Below are 19,598 nucleotides of genomic sequence, written 5' to 3'. Positions count from 1 at the left end.
GTGTGGTTCATGAAGGAAAAAAATGAGGAAAGGGCCTATGGATAAAATAATGGATAAAATAGTGGAGAACAATTTATGTCATCTTGAGCTCCTCTGAGGAAGGATTCGATACAAATATAAATCTCAGCAAATGCAGGTTTAGGAACATACATTTTCTGGAATATCTTGTAGTTCTGCCCTTTGCTCCTGAATAATATACTGCATACGGTGTTTCCACGTCTTGATCTTCAACCAAGCACATCAATGTGACGTTGAGGCAAATCCTACATAATGAAAGAGAGCTTCTGTTCTGGTGTTCTGTTGTGTGGTAAGTTACAAAGCAGTGTCCTGTGTCCTTTTTCTCAAGAGCTATTTTGTGGTATATGTGCAGGGAGACTTGGCTAGCGAGAGGAATCTGAGAGAGTATTATCAGCACAGTTGATGAGCCATGGTTGCTGAAGTGTCATGAGCCTCTCTGATAAGTGGGCTGGCAAAGCGGTCTTTGCCTGGTGAACGGTTGTACAGCATGCCCTGAAAGCAAAAACATGTGCATTAAATTAGCATGTTCTCACCATCATAATAGCCAATATACATACATGATAAGAGACCTACTCAGCCCCCTAGACTGAAATCAATAGCCATTATGCCTTACTGTGTAAGCTTCCGGTGTGATCCACCTACTGACAAGCACTTAGAGATACCATTGCGTCCCCAAGGCAGCCATTTTCAACCACTGCCGTGGCACACTGGTGTGCCGCGAATGCTCTGCAGGTGTGCCTTGGGAGTTTGAGGGAGGGTCATTCATTAGTAGAGTCATTGCGGGAAGTGAGCATCCCATCAACAGCATGGTGCACCTTGTCAAAAGACTAATGGTGTGCCTTGACAATTTTAGTACCTTTTCAGTGTGCTATGAGACGAAAAAGGTTGAAAATCACTGCCCCACATTAAAGTAAGACTACCATTATGGCTGTTATTGATGGTGGCTGGATTGTGCCCTTTGTTACTGATGTTCCTGCCTCATTTCTTTAACCAAAAAAGGGGGCCACCAAATCTACAACACTTTCCTTGCATGCAATAATATGATTTGACTAATATCTGCATACTATGAAAGATTGGTTTCGAATCCTGCACTACATATTGTTTTCACTTTTTTCCCCTTTGCTTTGCAAGAAATCATGGAACTCTCCATTCTTCTGGGACCTACAGACAGAATCAGTACAGAGAGTCAAGAAGCTTCACCCATGCTGGAAAAAACATAATGCAAGGGAGGGCATCAGGATACAGGTCTCTTGTTGCCTTGTGTGCTCCCCAAGGCATTTGGTGGGTCACTGTGAGATTCAGGAAGCTGGACTAAATGGTCCTATGGCCTGATCCAGTGGGGGGTCGTCTTATGTTCTTAGACACCCATATCCTAACCAGAGTTCACAAGGAAATACTGCAGTAATTACCTGGTTTTCCATAAAGTCAGCAGGATTATTCCCAAGAAAAGTACTATGCAAATGATGCATGCAGTGATATAGACTGTGTCACCTAGGATTAAATAGCAAAAACAAAATGTTTTTAAACAGTCTAAATAGAGTGCAATCCAAACTGGAAACAGGCAGGTCAGTGGGCTTGCGCTGCATCCAATGCAAGTTTGGGGCCAAAAGCAGTGCAGCCTGAGGCAAGGGGAAACCTTTCCCCTTACCCTGTGTCATGCTGCAGCAGCCCCAATGGGTCTACTTGGATCTGCACCATCTGAGGAGATGGTGCAGATTTGAGCAGCCTGGAGCTGTGCAGTGCTGCCTGGGAATGGGGCCTGGCATAACTGCTGGATCCTGGCCCCACATCCTGCTCCCTGCCCACCCCAAGGAACACCACCCACCCTCCTCCCAAAACGCCTTTGCAGTTTCCACACTCCATGTTTAGTGTTTTTACTTGTAGATTTTTACTTGTAGTTCAGTTATTTAGTATCTTGTTTTGTGGGACCCATGCAAGCTTGTCCACAAATGGCTGTAATGGTACTGTTTTCTTTTTTTAAGCTTACCGTAAAATACAGGCTGTACACCTGTTGCAGGAAGTGCAGACAGAACTGTATGTGATGGTGAGAGTTCCACCTTTTCACCTGATATCTGAACTGCAAACAGGAAATAATGTAAACAAAGAGCAACAGGATGAAAGTATGCAAATTTGAGACAGTGACTTGCAAATGTTAGGCTGCATTCCTCTACCCACCTCTAGCCTCTAGACCAGTGTTTCTCAAACTGTGGGTCAGGACCCACTAGGTGGATCGCGAGCCAATTTCAGGTGGGTCCCCATTCATTTCAATATTTTATTTTTAATATATTAGACTTGATGTTACCATAGTATGTGACTGCAAATGTTACAGACCTGTACTCTTAACAACTATGTATATGCTTTTAACAATGATAATAAACAGGACTTACTCCTGGATAAGTGTAGGTAGGATTGCAGCCTAGGATTGTTAAAAATTTCCCTGCTCGATGATGTCACTTATGGTCATGACATCACTTCCGGTGGGTCCCGACAAGATTCTTTTTCTAAAAAGTGGGTCCTGATGCTAGATGTGTGAGAACCGCTGCTCTAGACAATACTAAGCTGAATTGACCAATAGTCCAACTCAATATTAGACAGCTTGATATGTAACTGACTGATGAAGTGTAATCTTTACGTACTTCACATACCTACTTAGGGTGCAATGCAGCCCTTGACTTGCGCTGGCGCAAGCCTTAAGGCATGTTTGTGCCTCCTCAGGAGGAAGCTGGGCCAGCGCTCAGAGAAGTGCCAGCCTGTGGAGGCTGATGGAAGCCTCTGCGCTGGCCTCCTCCAAGTTCCTTGTGTCGGTGTGGCTGCGACAACGCAAGGCTCTGAGGCAGGTGGAGGGGCGGGGAGGAAGTGGGAGGGAGGCGTTCCTGGGTGGGGGGAGGGTGGGCGATGGGAGGCCCTGGGGTGGCCGGATGGGGAGCAGGAGGGAGGGCTGGGATCTGATAGTTGTGCTGGATTCCAACACCCTTTCCCGGGGAGAATGGAGCGGCTCCAAGCTGCTCTGCTCTCCTCAGACTTACACCACCCCAAGAGGTGGTGTAAGTCTGAGGAGACCCATAGGGGCCAGTGGCCCTTACCCGGAGGTAAGGGGGAATGTTTCCCCTTGCCTTGGGCTGAGCTGCTTATGGCTCCTATCCTGTGCTGGATACAGCGCAAACCTCTTGGCTTGCCTTTTCCAGCACAGGGTAGGATTGCGCCCTTACATAATAAAAATATTTTATACAGCTTTTCTGGTGAAAGTGGTGTACAACAATAAAAATACAATATAAAATACAGTTAATGAAAACATTTAATAAAAAAGAGCCCATTAGAACCAATGTAGGGTTTAAACAACCTCAGTATGACTAATAACCTCATTCTGTGGTCTTTTTCATGTGGTACCATAAGATTGCTTCATGATCTAAGACTGGGATCTTCAAACTATGGCATGAGGGCCACATCCAGTCCACCACAAGATTTTATCTGGCCCGCAGCAACTTCTTGTTTTTCTCAGAGCATTTGTTAACGTTTGACATTTTTACTCAATATATATCATTTCTTAGTTTAAGCACAGCATTTTTTTCTTTGTAATTGTCACATTTCTCTTTTGTTCTGAATCATATTATGCTGATTGCAAAACGTAAAACGTATTCATTTGTTTAAATTTCATTCATTTATTTATAATACTGGTTTTTGGGGGCCTGCAAAGATGTGCAAAATATATGATATGGCCCTTGTACTGAAAAGTTTGGAGGCCCTGGATTTCGGACATATGGTATATGAGAACCAGCCACTAAATCTGCAGCTAAGACAACACTGTGAAGGCCCTGTAGTCGAGGGGCAGGTCTCTCATAGCAGAGAGACCTGCCCCTCGACTACAGGGCCTTCACAGTCATCCACCTCAACAACCTCCCCTTCATCCTTTTCCCTGAATATTGAAATGTAACAGCTCATCTGATTAGAACCCCCTCTTTTTGGTTGGACAATGTGAACATTGGTAGGTTTCTACTTTGAAAAAGAAAAAGGATGAGGAAATGTAGAATCCTGAGAAGTTCAACTTACTGAAGCAGGACTTGTTATGGAATATATGATGGAAGACTTTGCATGCAGACTCTTCGGCAGGAGATGTGAAGCCACAAATGCACTCCGTGTGAAGAACTGTCCCCCACAGTTCTACATAAGCAGCTCTGCACTCAGTACTGTTGGCACAAACCAGGCCACGTGTGCCCAAAGATTCTGGGCAAACATGATCTTCAAGGCATTCTTGGGTCATGTCGTTCAAACACTTTGATGTAAATGCCCCCAGCTTTCCCCTAAGGTGAAGAAGAAAAAAAGTGAAAAAAAATTCTCCTATTCCTGACCATGTAAAATATAGAAACAACTGAAGACCCTTGAAGTTGATTTTTGTGTAATAAAATGATAGGAAAATGGACATTGCCCATAAGAAACGAAGCAAGAAGACTATGGCATAAACACAATTTTGCACAAGTATTTCTGAGACCCATTGACTTCTGTGGGGCTGGTGCTTAACTATCTGTTTCAAAGCAATGGGACTTAAAAATGCTTTGGCTTAGGCTGGATTATGGCTTAATTTTAAGGAGATGTATCTGTGTTATATCTGTCTATATTACTTGGCTACTAAGCAGCAAATGAGTAGCGAATATAGCAAGTGAGCAATCAGGAGTTTGGAGAATGTAAGTTCATGATAAGGCAGAAGAGGATCTGCCCCATCCACCACTGGGGCTATGCCAGGGCCATAAAGATAGGGGGCTATGCATTGCATGGTTTTCCCACCACTGTTATGAGGTCTTGCCACATACAATTATTTATATGAGTCTCATTATGTATTATTATATTAATAATTGAGCAAATGACACCAGATCAGCTCCAGAAGACAACATTGCTTAGAATAACAAGGATCCCACAAAGATATCTCTACAATTCCCAGGATCTTGGCTTGATCCCAAATTGCAGACTATAACCAGCCCGGACTAGGCTGTGATGAAGTGCAATAATAACAGCAACAACAATAAACATTTAAATGAAACTTCCTGATGATGCAAAGGTACCTCACGTGTGTCATCTTGATGCAGTCCTTACAAATACCTAAGTAGGTAAGTATTAACATCTTCACATTGCAGCTGGAGCTAAGAAGGAGTGGTTTGCCTATGGTCTCCTAGCAAGTTCAAGGCAGAGGAGAGATTCAAACTGGGGAAGTCCTGATCGCATTGCAATAGACCATCTGAGTGTCTAATCCAGTGATTTTCAACCTTCTTTATCTCATGCCACATTGACAAGGCACTAAAATTGTCAATGCACACCATTAGGTTTTTGACAATTGACAAGGCACACCATGCTGCCAGTGGGGGGGGGGGGCTCACATCCCCATTGGCCCTACTAATAAATGATCTTCCCCCAAATTCCTGTGGCGCACCTGTGGACCACTCACGGCACACTAGTGTGCCATGGCACAGTGGTTGAAAATGGCTGGTCTAATCTATCGCCCCCCCCCCCCAATCTGCAAATGTAGCTGTGCCAAAAAGGTAGGCAGACTGATCAGGAGACTTGGGAGAGGTAAGGGAAAATATTTTCCCATAACTCTGGGTAAGCAACTCACAGCCCAATCCTATCCACACTTTCCTGGGAGTAAGCCCCATTGAATAATGGGACTTACTTCTGAGTAGATGTGCATAGGATTGGGCTGTCAATCACCAGTGGGTTTCCTCAGATCCACACCATCCTGAGCTTGTGCAAGTCAAAGGAAAGAAAGGAGGCAAGGAAGGGTATAGGATACTGGTGCAGTACACAGGCCCTCCCACTCATTCTGCCCCCACCTTCATTACTACCTTACCTGGTCTAGTGAGCCTAGTAGGGTCTGTTGGTGTAGGTGTGGCACTCTGTCAGTAGCCATTTTACAACAGCTGAACTCAGTTCTGCTGTTGTAAACCCTTCTGCTTGACAGGATCGGGCTGAGAGTTTCCAACATAGGCAGAGAAGATTAAGTAAGGCATATACTGCAAAATAATCTCAGCTCTTGCTTATATAAGTAGCTGGGAAAGATACTGCTTTTGCAAAGTAAGAAGCACTGACATCACCTGGGCTCCCAGTGTGTTTCAGCTCAATTGTGCTTGTTTCCTCAGAAGTAAATCCCATTAAAGTCAAGAGGGCTTACTCCCAAGGAAGTGTGCATACGATTGCCATCTTTCTGTATTTTTGAATTAAACATGCTTGTGGGGAATTATGCAAAATGAATACTTTCACTTACCTGCAGAGACTGTTACCTTTGCACATGTGCAGTATGTTGAGACATGAAGGCACTGGAGTCCTGCTGACTGCACATGGTTCACCACGAAGAAGTGCTTTGGCTTGATGACAGTTTTCATCCGACTGCAGGCAGTCACAAAACGTCAACATCTGGGCCACATTAGAAGGCATATTTTCATAGAAGAACTGTAGTGCTGCTTGGCACCGATTCACGTTGCATTGGGTTCCATTCGCTTGGCACATTTGAAGGTACAAAGACAATTGTCTGTTACATACTTCATCGTTAACGCAATCCACATTGACTTGGAAACAGGACTGCAGATTTCTGTATACTGAAGAAACAGCAAAAATGATGGGAATAAGAATTTCAAGATCCAGCTTGTGATTCTTGCACTCTTACTGGAAACTGTGGCATGTTCATCCTACTACATGCAACCAATTGCCATGTGGATGCACGCAACTGTACAAGTGAATTGATTCTGTCCTGGGCCAGCATTCCACATGATAAACAGGGAAATGCAGTAACTGGCTAGTGTAGAGGTTCCCAAACTGGGACATCGTGATACCCCAGCCAGGGAAGCTCTATCTCTGCCCCCTTAAAGTTTTGCAATTGTGAAAGCAGAAGTGGGTCGTGATCACTATTTTTAGATATTCTGAGACTTGGGGAGCCCTGCGGAATGTGTCCTTGGGGAGCCCTGTGTCCATGGGCTCCCCAGACCCCCTGGGAGGCCAGTGCTACCACTGGTGAATACAAAAAACCTGTTTGTCCCCGGCAGTGGTGCAATCCTGAAAATGGCATTGCTGCCTTTGCTCCTTCCCTGTAAAGACTTAACAGCCGTTCCCAAACTCCCAGAGAACCACTAGGTTAGTGGGATGTAATTTAGCAAGGACTAGGTATGAATAGCAGGTGGGAGGCTGAGTTGAACTGATGGTTGCTGGTAGAACACCTTTGCATTCTCAGCTGTTGGTGCTGCTTCAAAGCTATCTATGAAAACACACTTTTCAGTCTTCCAAGTTCTTTGGGGCAAACACAGCAGACCATTGTTTTGGAACTGCTTGAAAGGACTCTTCGGGCTCAAGCCCGTGCATGCTGCCCATGTAATGTAAAGCAATCAGTGCCAGTCACAAATGGCCTACACCTTCCCATTTGCTCCAGTGCTGCTTCTCCTGCTCACTGGAAAAGGTAAGTCAGCGAGAGAGGCGGATGAGGTGGGGAGGGGTAAAATGGGGCAGGCAGAGGCTGGTGGTGGTAGGGATGGGTGGATCTAGTTTGGGAGGGGGCGGGATCAGCAGTGCCAGTGACATCCTATCCCCCTTCCAATGTGGAAGCGTGGGTCTACACTAACCTGCACTGGCTATTTAGCTAGTGCAGGTCTGCATAGACTCCTTCATGCCATGGAGGCATACCTGCTGATAAGGGAACAAATGTTCCCTTATCCAGCAGAGACTTCAGCTACTGCCCCCACCATAGGATGTAGTGATAGCCATTTTGGCACTGCTGCTTTGGGGGTGTGTGTGTTAAGATTGGGCTGTTAGAGTTTTAGTTCTGAGGTTAAATTCCCAAGTTTGAATTTTCAATTTCATCACATGTTGGGACAGTATCAACCTAAACAGATGTACAGTATACCACAGCCTATAACATTCATGTCTCATGTCAAACAATTTTAGGCTCGCATGCCCCAACATTTTCTCCCTGTGCTAACCTGTTAAGCATCTATTTTAGAGTAAAACTAAAAAGCCTCTCTAGTTCAATTCTTGCCCTCTTCTATGAAATTTATGCAGCGGCTTTGTCCAAACCACTGCCTCGTAGCCCCAGCTGCAATGATAAAAATATTTATCTTACAAGGTTGTTATAAAGATGACCTCCAGATAATTAACAGCATTTATGTACCAAAACCCCACAGGCCAACACACATTTTGCTTCCTTAAACGTTACACCAATTCCTGGGTATATTTGGGGTGCCGATGCCAAAAATGGCATCCATTTTGCCCTATCACTTCTAGTTTTGGAGACACGGCATAGCCTCATTAGTGAATGGTTCAAGCAGCTTCCTCATGAGGAAGCCTACACCATGGCTTCCTCATGAGGAAGCTGTGTGAACCATTCACTAATGAGGCTATAGTATATCTCCAAAACTAGCCATGATAGGGCAAAATGGATGCCATTTTTGGAATTGGCACCCCAAATTCATATCAAAAGTTTGGGAAAAACTTTTCTGACCCTCAATTTTGTAGGCCTGTGTAATCAAATGGCTCCCTGACATGCACAGCACTTTTCCTACTCAGTGATACAAATACTAAGTATTATTAAGCATGATGCACTGAGGACTGGGAAAGACTCAACTCCACACAAATTGGAAATTCATGTAGAAGATGCAGACTTAATTCAAGAGATGGGTATTTACCGTAGCTTGAAAGACTGGACAGCTTCCACTGTGATTTTATTTTGATATGGTCTGCAACAAAGAGAGAGGCACATATGCAGATATCATGGTTTATATGCTGTATGTTGTTACAGCCTTCGAAAGGAAGCATGGTTGGTTGCAAGGAGCAGTATCAGCTCCAAAGTTGATGAGTCCTGGGCAAGTAAGGTGAACTCCAGGGAGACTCCCTTCTATCTGAGTAAGGCCCCCCTACCACTTACCGTGGCAATGGATGTTGGTTTCTTTCATTCCTGGTAGACTATCCACAGTATTCTGACAGATGTCTGGCATATTCCCTCCACCCCCGGACAATGTCCCATGTAGCATCAAGATGGCTATGGCACTGGTTACTTGCTGGACCCACACATCTCCAGTTCAATAGAGGCAGCCCTGGCAATGAGGCATAATTTGACTGCTGGCCAAATTGCAGCTCGTGATCCACATGCTGCTGTTTGAAATGCGCAGCTCACGATAACATGTTGGCTGAGCTCCTTCTTGCATTATAATTCATATAAAAGGTAAATGAAAATTTTTCAATTATTTACCAGCTATGAACTGAGAGTCCACTGTATTAAAACATGTTTAATGTTCATGGGTGAGTAAATATATTTAAGAATTTAATTGCTTCTTAATATTGCGGCTATCAAACATCTCTCCTGAGGCTCTCAAACATCTGAAGTGTATCATACATGGCTCTTACATTAAGCAAGTTTGGCCAACCCTGCTTTATACAAAGGACAGTAGAACATATGATGGGCAAGATCTTCCAAGATCTTCCTGTTCCACAGAAGCATATCAATTTCTCCATTCTGTTTCTCCACTAACAGTCCAATCCTAAGCTGCCCACACCCAGAGGAACAGTGGTGCCAAAATGGCTACCGCTGCATCCTATGGGTTCTGTAGCAGCTGCTGGGGTCTTGTGCAGGCCCTGCAATGGGTCTCCTCCAGTCTGCACTGGCTATTTTGCCAGTGCAGACTGGAGGAGCTCCATGTCAGGCTTTTCAGCCCAACTTGGAGCATAGAATAAAGCAGAGCAGGGCTCCACTGGTCCCACTCCTCTCCCCACCCCACCCTCCCCCACTCCAGAACACCCCACTCCCCTCACACCCAGAAACCCCACACCATAGTCCAGAGGTGCACCTTACCACAGGCACTCTCCTAGCATTGGCCTCCCGGCATTGAGCCCAGTGCCAACCAGCACAGTCCCGGCACTGGTTCTCCTTGCTTTTCCAGTGCTGTAAACTTGTTTTATGACATGTTAATGGCTCCCAGTGCTGCCGCTGGGAGGTTTAGAATTAGGCCCTAAGGCTGCAAACCTATTCACATTTCCCTGGGTATAGGCCCCATTGAATACAATGGAACTTACTTCTGAGTAGACATGCATAGGATTGTGCTGTAAGTAACCATCACCACCACTAGCTAACTTTTGTTGAATGGTCAGCAGACATTCTCAGACAGGGGTCTGCTGTGTAGAGGTGGATTCAATTACAGGTTGAGACTAATTATTCGCATGGGTTCCCTTCCAAGCACTCACATGGATGGCAAAAAAAACGCACTATAGCAAATCAAACAAAGAAACAAAGTTTCTTTGCTTTGTTGATTTAAAAACAGCCTTGCTGACCTTTGTGATGTAAGATAAGAGTCATTAACAAGACAATCCATCGATCAGTCCTCCACCAAGAGCTTCACTCAGCCCCTCCCTTCACCAATGCAAAATGATCACCTTTCTTTCACATGCTCAGGGAGAAGGGAAGGGTCACCTGGAGAGAGAAGGATTGATGGATTGTCAGTCAGCTGCCCCCCTCTCTCTCATTAAGGAGGCTATTGTTAAAGGACTGTTCAGTTTTTTAAACTGATTTTAAAGGGATGCATTTTCTCCTTCTCCAGGAATCAGCACATTCCTTCTCATTTGCAGGGGCCTTTCGTGTTGAGTCAAATCTGTGTATAAAAAAAATCTGTGTATAAATAGGTTGGACCTGTACATGGTTTAAATTTAAAGTGACCTCTGATGTCAATGTATGCAACAGATGGTACAATACAAAAGCTGCAAGAGTCAGGAACAGCCTCATTCATATCCATAGATGTCTCTGAAGGCTCTTCCATACCACCAGCATTGCAATACAGATTTGCCTAGGAGACATCAAACAAATCTGGGTAAACACTATTTTAATGACATGGAGTTATGGGAACATGGAATTAAGAATGAGACACACATTCAATTTCAACAGCCAAGCTTCTCAGGCTTGGTTACACAATCAAGATTGTTGGTTACTCAACAGTTACTGTATTGTCCTGAGGCAATAAGGATTGTCCTCACAAAGAAGGAATTCTATGCTGTTTCGGCCATACAATTACTGATTAGATTTGTATGGAAATCCCCAAGCACAATCTTATATGAAGTTGCATCCTCAAACATGTTGACCCAGACTTAGTACCATCATTTCAACAGCCCAGTCTTGTGCATGTTTCTTTGGAAGTAAGGCCCATTGAATTAAGTAAGACTACTCTCATGCAAATGTGAGATATTGCAGTCCCAGACAGGGAACACAGTATGTCCCATCATAATTGCTGGGCAGACATCAACATGATTGAGAGCCCAATACTAGGCATGTCTACTCAGAAGTGAGTCCCATTATAGTCAATGGGGCTTAGTCCAGGTAAGTGTGGACAGGATTGCAATCTGAGTCGTCCATTTCTAAATGCAATAAGATGCTGGCTAAATTAAATTCAATTGATTTCAATAGGATTTTGTCATGCCTAAGGTTGTGGACCCCATTGCCTCAAAAGATAACGATACTGCTATTGTTTATTTTAGTGATTTTCAACCACTATGTTGTGGTACATTGGTGTGCCACAAATGGTCAGCAAGTGTGCTGTGGGAATTTGGGGAAGGGTCATATATTAGTAGGGTGGGCCATTGAAGGATGTGAGCCCCTCCCCCCAATGGGCAGTGTAGTGTGTTTTGTCAATTGTCTAAAACAAATGGTGTGCCTTGACAATTTTAGCACCTTCTCAGTGTGCCATGAAATGAATAAAAGTTTAAAATGGCTGGTTTACGTGATCATTAACCCCAAGATGAAAGAGAAGTAAGTAGAGAATATTTGTAGAGGTATTTGAAAATGGCAGTTTACTTACTCAGAAGTGAGCCAGTTCTGATCGGTAAGGCTTAAGCCATACTCACTTTTTATCAAAAGATTAGATAACTTTTACCAGGTGTTGCAACTAATTGCCAGAAATAATGAGATGCTGCCTAGGAGAAGTAAGTTATATCCAAATGGCTCCAATTAACTGATAAAGATCAAGGCCATGATGGCCAAGAAAAGATAATTCCAGTTACACTCTAGGAGCTTCTAAGGACTTCCTATCTACAGACCTCTCCAAAAAGGTGATTAACCAAAATATGATTGATGAATTTAGGCTGCGAGCCTATACACCTGCAGTTTTCAAACTCTCAGGGAGCTCAGGGGGGCTGCAGGGACTGAGATGCACTCATCAATCCTTGCAGCAGCTCCTGGGGATGCAGGGAGCCCTGCACAAGTGTCAGCAGGGCTCCCCAGGCTTCTAAAAGTGAAAGTGGATCAATCACGCTGCACTTCTGGTTTGCAGAGGTGGAGCACAATCACTCCATTTTTGGAAGACTGGGGAGCCCTGCAGAAGCCTGCACAGGGCTCCCTGCATCCCCAGGATGCTACTGCAGGGACTGGTGAGTGCATCCCAGTCCCTGCAGCCCTCCTAAGTGACATGATCCTGGGGATCACAGCACTGCCTTCCCCCTGCCCTGCAAGAACTTACTGCGGTTTTCAAACTCCCTGAGAGTTTGCCGCCTCCTCACTGCCCCGCCCCTTAAGGGGGCAGAGGCCGGGGCCTTCAGGCTGGGGCGTTGCAACGCTCCAGTTTGAAAACCACTGCTATACATTGTTACATGGAAGTAAGTCTCATGGAACTTAATGGAGAGGGGAAATGATATTAGTGCTTTGTCCCAGTGAGTATAATTTTAGGGTATTGAACCATGAGAACTTTGTATTCACACCATCCTATGATGACCCCATGAGTCAAGAATACCTCATAGTTCCCCACATCCTTGCTCAGTGGATAAACTCTCTAGATTATTCATGATTGCATTAATGATGACTATTGTATCATTAAACTCTGTAAACCATTTAATAAATTTGCTGATTTAGTAAATTAGTTAAAAATACATGTAATAAAGTAACCATTTAATACATTAACTAATTCTAAAGCTTCTGCTTTGAATGCCTATGGGAAATAAAGTGGGATACAAATTTGTAAGTAAATATTGAGGTTAATTATTGCTGTTCTTCCATCATGTTTCCATCATGTGTAAAGGCTGTAAACTCCTGCCTTTACACATGATCGAAAATGGTTGGCAACCTTCAGTCTCGAAAGACTCTGGTATAAGCACCCGCTATTCCCAGGCAGAATCCCATCCAAGTACTAACCAGGCCTGACCCTGCTTAGCTTCCAAGATCAGATGAGATCAGGCATGTGCAAGGTGACAGTTGCTGCTATGATCAGTTGCATGATCAAAAACCATTATGAATTTCTATTTTTAAAAAATCATTGTTTAGCATTTACCTGCACTGATGGCATGAGTTCCCTCGTGGTTGTGTTCTCTATTCATAGTAGAGGTTTGATATTGCAGTGTGCGCTGTAAGCAGGTGTTATTGAAGATATTAGTCCATATTTTTGTGCATTTTTTATGCATCGGTTCCAGGCACTTGCAGTTGCCCAGTACAGTTTTCCTGAGCTCCTTCCAAGCTGTGAAACATTGCTGCCCCACCATTTGGAGGCTACATTCTGCTATCTCTGCTCGGCACACTCTCTGAAAATGCTTATACAGCACTGAACAGGCAGCATTTTGCTTGCAAATATCCCTTGCAATCGTGCAATCATTTTTGAATCTGCCTGGATGTGCAATCTCTTTTGATTTTGTCTGCTGCAGGAATTTTGATGGAATCTCCGTGGTTGAAGCAAGGTCTGGTTTCCCTGTGAAAAGAGGGTTTTGACCACAAAGTAAGCTAGAGACGGTATGCAAGTCTGTATATTTCAAAATCTTGTTTTGAAATGGGCAGGATAACCTAAAGAAGTGGGCTGCCTCAGCTGTAATTTGCATGTATAACTCCTCAGGGTGCCAGAACACCCTATGAACTTCAGGTTTGGATTGTGCTAAATGACAAAATTTGGACAGGTGTGTGTTTATTCCCACCCCCTATCATGCCACGATTACATTTCAAGATTGTGTGCCATGGCTGGAAGCCATCCATTACCTTTATTGCCGAAACACTGTTTGCCAATTAACTGTTTGATGCTGCAGCTCTCTTTGGTGCAGATGCAGTCTTTAAATTCTGGAAACTGCTCAATTAAGAAATGGGTAGTTTTATTACAACGCATTGTCTCTTTCACTGTGCAGCTGCCACCTGGATTAGCATAGTCAAAAACACAATTGGGGTTAATGCTTCCTTAAGTGAAAAACAGAAACAAAGCAACTATACCATCATTATAAACAGTGTTCTGTGACACCTTAAAAGCTAATGATTTTATCGGGGCATAAGCTTTCATGGACAACAGCCCATTTCATAGGATGCAAACTGGCAAAGTGAGATCTTGTCTAGTCTAGTTCTAGCCTCGTAAAATTGCTACACTCTGGTCTAATAGAACATGCACAGAATAGCTGAGGTGATGTACATAAGACTCAGTTTAAAAAGGATGCAAATATCAAGATTGCAAGATTATGGTGCCACTGTGTCCTGCTTTAGTCAGAACCTACTTGGAGCATCCTACCCTCACTTTCATTAGCTACGCCACTGTCAGTCCATCCAGTATCCCACCCTCCCACAAAAACACGCCCTCCCACCACCCTCTCTGACTCCCTGAGCTGGCCTTTCTCAGCTGGTGCAGACTCACCTGGACTGGCCTGCTCTGGCTGTGGATGCATCCTCTGTAGGCAAGCACAGGCTTCTGCACCAATTTAGCCTGCTCTTGAGGAGGTATGAATGTGCTTTATAGCATATTCATGACTCTTAGGCCGGCACAGGGGGCTTGCACCGGTTGAAGACCAAGGTGGGACTGCACTCAGAGTCATAGAGAGGGTTATCCAGGTGCTGCTTAACCCATTTCTGCTCAGACCGCAGGTGTTCACGTTTGATCCCTATTGGATATGCATCATTCTTTGGCACAGATCTGAGTAGTTCCATAGGGGTGACTGGGGCATTACTTGGGATAAGAGGAAAAATATTCCCTTTCTCCAAGTTGAGTTCCAGCTGCCACCTACCTTGCACTGGATACAGTGCAGGCTTCTCGGCCTGCCTGTTCCAGTGCGTGCCCGGGATCCTAAAAATCAAAAATCCACTAATCCAGCTCCTCCCTTGAAAGCCAATTGGGGTATTCAAGAAAATTTTTAATTCTGTCATTCCATTTATTTTCATCATTAAAACAGTCATTTGTTTCATTATCCATTCAGGAAAATCACATTCACCTTTGGCATGTGCAAACCTGTTTCCATTTTCCTAAAGACTGTTTATTATGTGAAAATTGAGGGGGGAGTTCACAACATTTTGACCTTTCTATTTAAAATGATTGTGTGGATTGTCGCTGAAAAGCCACCACAACAAATACTGTTTCTCATTGCCTTGCCTATAATTTGGGGAATATGCTGCCTTTAGAATGTAGGCAAAATCCTGCTTGCTGTCAGGACAAGAAAACAAGATTGATATTTGAAAGACTGATGCTTCTTGAAAATAAGAGCAACAAAAAGACATAATCTTTCAAGCACTGTGTAGCACCTGCAGCATATTCAGATATTGAAAGTTGGCAGCTAGATGGGAAGGCTCTCAGAATTCAATTAACAAAAGGACCACATTTTAATATACTTGGTGCATGCTTAGGACATGTGCTAAGTGGCATATGTTGCTTTTATGAGTGTCGTGAGATGTAGTCATAATGTTGATTCAGCTGCTCAGTTGAAATGCCAAAAATTCATTTATGCTGGCATGGAACTTCCTATAATTGTTCCTTTAATTGCTGAGGAGAGATAGAATTGGTAAGATGGTCTCACTCAAGTGGAAAGTATGAAATTTCCCTCCTGATTTAAGATCTACATATAATAAATGTTTGGGGACTAGCACTGATTCATCTTAATTTAAAACTGATTATGTACCTTTAAGGGAAAGCAAACGATGGACACATTTGGAGTTATAACCTTTCTTAAGAAGAATTTTGGTAACTGTTACTATCAAAAGTATTGGTCAGCATTGCTCATATATGTAGATGTGTTTAACTCATTTCTGTCCAGCCCACATGGTACACATTTGATCCCTGTTGCATATATGCAATGTTGGGCAGAAATGACTTAAGTCAAATGAGAAAGGCAACTATTGTTAACTTATCCAAGCAACATACAGGAGAAGGGAGGGGTGAAGGGCTCAGAAGTACCAATGTAAATGTGAAGCAACTCATAGCAAGTGCTTTTGAAGTGTCAAAGAAGCATCAGAGTTTTTTGTTCCCTACAATGAACTAACGTTGCATCACTCCAAAACAAATACACACCTTGATAAGACCAATGTGCTAGGAAACCGTCACAGGTTGAGCCACTTTCCCAGCTGTGTACATAATACAATACTTGTGTCATTTGCCATAACAGTCTGTGAAACTTTATTTACAAATGGATACCCCTCCCCATTATAACCCTAATGGGTATTATTCTGGGAGACATCCTTTTGTTTTTCCAGTTGGAAGCTATAGTCATTTTTGCTTCCATGATATACTCCAAGTATCCTATGAGACCAGGGAAATGCATGGGGAAGCCGTTCAAGTGCATGGGGCCGGCCAAAGAGGCAAACCAATTAGAAGGTCCACCTTGTCAGGCTGGTTCTTGAATCCTTAGTACTGTAGGCAGTGGGCATGCCAAATGTGCAACCAAATGTGTCATGAGGGGCTCAGAGCAGGGATTTGTCCCAGCAGTCTGCATAAGCACATTAGAAAGGGAACTTCATATGGAAGGGGACTGTGCATAGAGTTGCCCTCTCTATTGAAGTGAATGAGGAAGTGAATTGAAGTGAATGGGGAAGCCTATTTGCATCAGAGATCAGTATCTTCTGGAACAGGAAGTGGGCTTTTTCTTCTTGCAAAAACAAAATGAAAATATCCCTTGTGAAACATCAGTCCGTGTAAATATTAACAAAAGAGGATTAAACGTGGATGAAAAATATCTCTCTACTTACATTGAGCAATCGGTGGTTTTCCATTATTACCTGAAATGTTGCAAACCTCTTCGAGCAGAGCCAGGATACTCTTACAGCCATCTGCACTCATGCATTGCTCGCACATGTTTTGACACTTGGATGTCTGGAAGGTCCAGATATGAATGGGGTAAAGCACCAGCGCTGCAAAAACAGAACATTTTTACATAGTGCTGCAGGGAAGAGTTGGCTCATCTGCATTTCTATTATTTGCTAACAAGTAGCTAATAGTACGTTTTGCTTGAAAGAGAAAATAGGCTGCACTTTTAATTTAGAATGTTAAGTAAGACAACATCAGCTGAACCTCAGATACTCCATTTTTAGATGTCCAAAATTTTGGCCACTAGTGTTGTCACCCCCTAAGGGTGTCACCTGGTGTGGTCCACACCCCCTAGTGATACCCTGCCTATAATTCATATCTCCACTTCCAAGTCCAGAGATTTGTACATTGACGTTAATATACAATAGAAATCAAGCAGGCAGTTAGGCATGTGTAAGTCTCACCAAAGACCTTCTGTGGTACTAGTATGTCTCTAATGCAATAAAAAGCGCATTAGATGAAAGTGATGAAAAAGAAAACTCTCTAGAAGTAAGCAGGACAACTCTGCCAAACATAACTTGGATCCTGGACCAGTGTAATGATTGTGTAACCTGGTGCAGAGCTCAGAATGATGTCCCAGAAGTGGCATCACACCTGAGCTTAAAAAAAAGTGGGAATATCCACATCTTTCTCCTAGCAGCTCACTGCCCACTTGCTCTGCCACCTCCCCTCAGGTCCACTCCCATATTAATACCTTATTGGTTCCATACTGTATCATAATAATGCCTTAATGGCTGTCAGAACAATCAGTCTCATTGGTCAGTTTTGAGTTTTAAAAATCCAGTTTTTGTTACATAATGCAGTTGTGTTTTTATTTTCTGGTTATTTGGCTATAACTTTTGATAAAATAGAGATATTTTGATGTGGTTTATTTCATTACATTCTGCATTAAAGTCCACATTGAATAGTATATAGCGTGATGGTATTAGTCCTTTATACTTTCACAATTTTGGCCACTAATGTCAAATTCAGGTTGTTTCTCCACTAAAGTTTGTTGCCTGGGGTAATTGCTACCCCCCTGCACCCGCTTAGCTATGCCACTGCCCTGGGCCTCAACAATACAGTGTATTTGAGTGGAAGCAGCTGCAGCAAACTTCTTAGCTAGCCAGAGAAAAGACGACATGCCTGATCTGTGATCCATCTTCATGATGCTCATTCCTGGCCCTAAGATCTATAAGGCATTGTTAATTATAGTTAGGAATAATCTATACATAATTTCTTTAATCTGAACTAATATTGCTAATAGTTACTTCTTGAAAGTTGCAAAAAAGTATCCACAAAGTTTTTCACAATAAATAGTGAAATTCTAATTAGTTGTTAATTATTTGCAACATGCAACAACCTAATGTTGGAGTGTGGGAAATGAAACTATTAGTCTTTCCCAGCAAATCTGCTCAGGTGCTGATTTATTAAGTGAAAATGTTAGGAACAAAATTAGATTTGCATAGATTGTATGGGAACAAAATGCACTTGTATTCTCCTACCATGGCTTCCTGTATGCCTGCTTAACTGTTCTTCCTTTGTCCAATCCAAGTCAAGGAAAATGGGATCTAAAATCAATTATGTCTTCTTGTGGCCCTACATACACATAGGCTTTTTACTCAGCAAACAAGAGCTTGTTTGTTTAAAACAAGACCTCCTGTTTTCATGTCTACCTGATAGTTGCCTTTCATCCTAGTGTTGGTGTTAGGCTGATCTGGCATGGTGTTATTTACAGATGAGAGTGGCTGGCACACTAGCCTAAATGCATTGGCTAGATGTCATCTCCGGCATAAAAGCACCACCCTAGAGATAGCAGTTGAGTGTGAAGCCAGTACTTCCTCATCAACACCTTGCTGTTTCCAGCCATGCCAGGAGTACATGAAGAGTGAGTGTTCCAACCACACATTTCCCCTAGGAACAAGGCACATGACTCATGAAGCATCAATGGCTAAGAGCTTTTAAAGGATTAGCCTTGCTCTGTAGCACAAGGGTAACCCTAGACGGAAAGCCACAGAAAGAGCCAGAATGGATTGACTCAGATAACCAGTTTTGTTTTCCAATGCACATTTATTTTAGCAGCAAAGTAGTTGTAGCACAAAATGCAAAGTAGTTGTCTGAATGGGAATCTAGTTTGCAACAAGGCATGGAGATGTGGCAGCCATATGGTGGAGTCTTCTTCAGTCAATAGACTCCTTCAGACAACCTACCTCACTACATTGTCAGTAACTGGAAATGTTGTTTTAACTGGCTGTTTGAATCCACCCTACAAAATTGTTCATGTGCAGAAGAAAGCTGAATACAGAAACACTTTTCCTCACTATCTGATGAGCTCCTTGATGGACACATAGAGTTGTCATTACATCCTGTTATTCTGTCCTCTCAGTCAGTATTTTGTATTCTGAACATTTTTTGCCATCAGAGAGTTAAGCACAGACTCTCTCCCTGAAATATAATGGGATTTTTAAAATGCTTAACTATGGCTGAAACATGCCCTGTGTTTTCCAAACTTTGAGGACAAGAAGAGATTGCCCATTACACATGTGAAGTTCAGACCTACTGTCAATTTAA

At 43.2% G+C, this 19,598-nt stretch overlaps 1 protein-coding gene across 1 annotated transcript; it reads right to left on the bottom strand.

Moving 5' to 3' along the window:
* Positions 1-408: 408 nt before the first annotated feature.
* Positions 409-18,171, bottom strand: GFRAL (GDNF family receptor alpha like). Its single transcript, XM_066622698.1, is given in 11 exon segments — positions 409-443; positions 446-510; positions 1,428-1,509; positions 2,006-2,095; positions 4,066-4,316; positions 6,269-6,599; positions 8,673-8,723; positions 13,287-13,697; positions 13,979-14,128; positions 16,961-17,092; positions 17,988-18,171. Coding segments are annotated over 11 exon segments (1,782 nt in total).
* Between the last annotated feature and the right edge of the window lie 1,427 nt (positions 18,172-19,598).

This window comes from Tiliqua scincoides, chromosome 1 (assembly GCF_035046505.1).
Source record: "Tiliqua scincoides isolate rTilSci1 chromosome 1, rTilSci1.hap2, whole genome shotgun sequence".
Taxonomy (NCBI): Eukaryota; Metazoa; Chordata; class Lepidosauria; order Squamata; family Scincidae; genus Tiliqua; species Tiliqua scincoides.
Note: the sequence above shows the minus strand (reverse complement) of the source record. Positions and strands in the feature narration are given on the sequence as shown.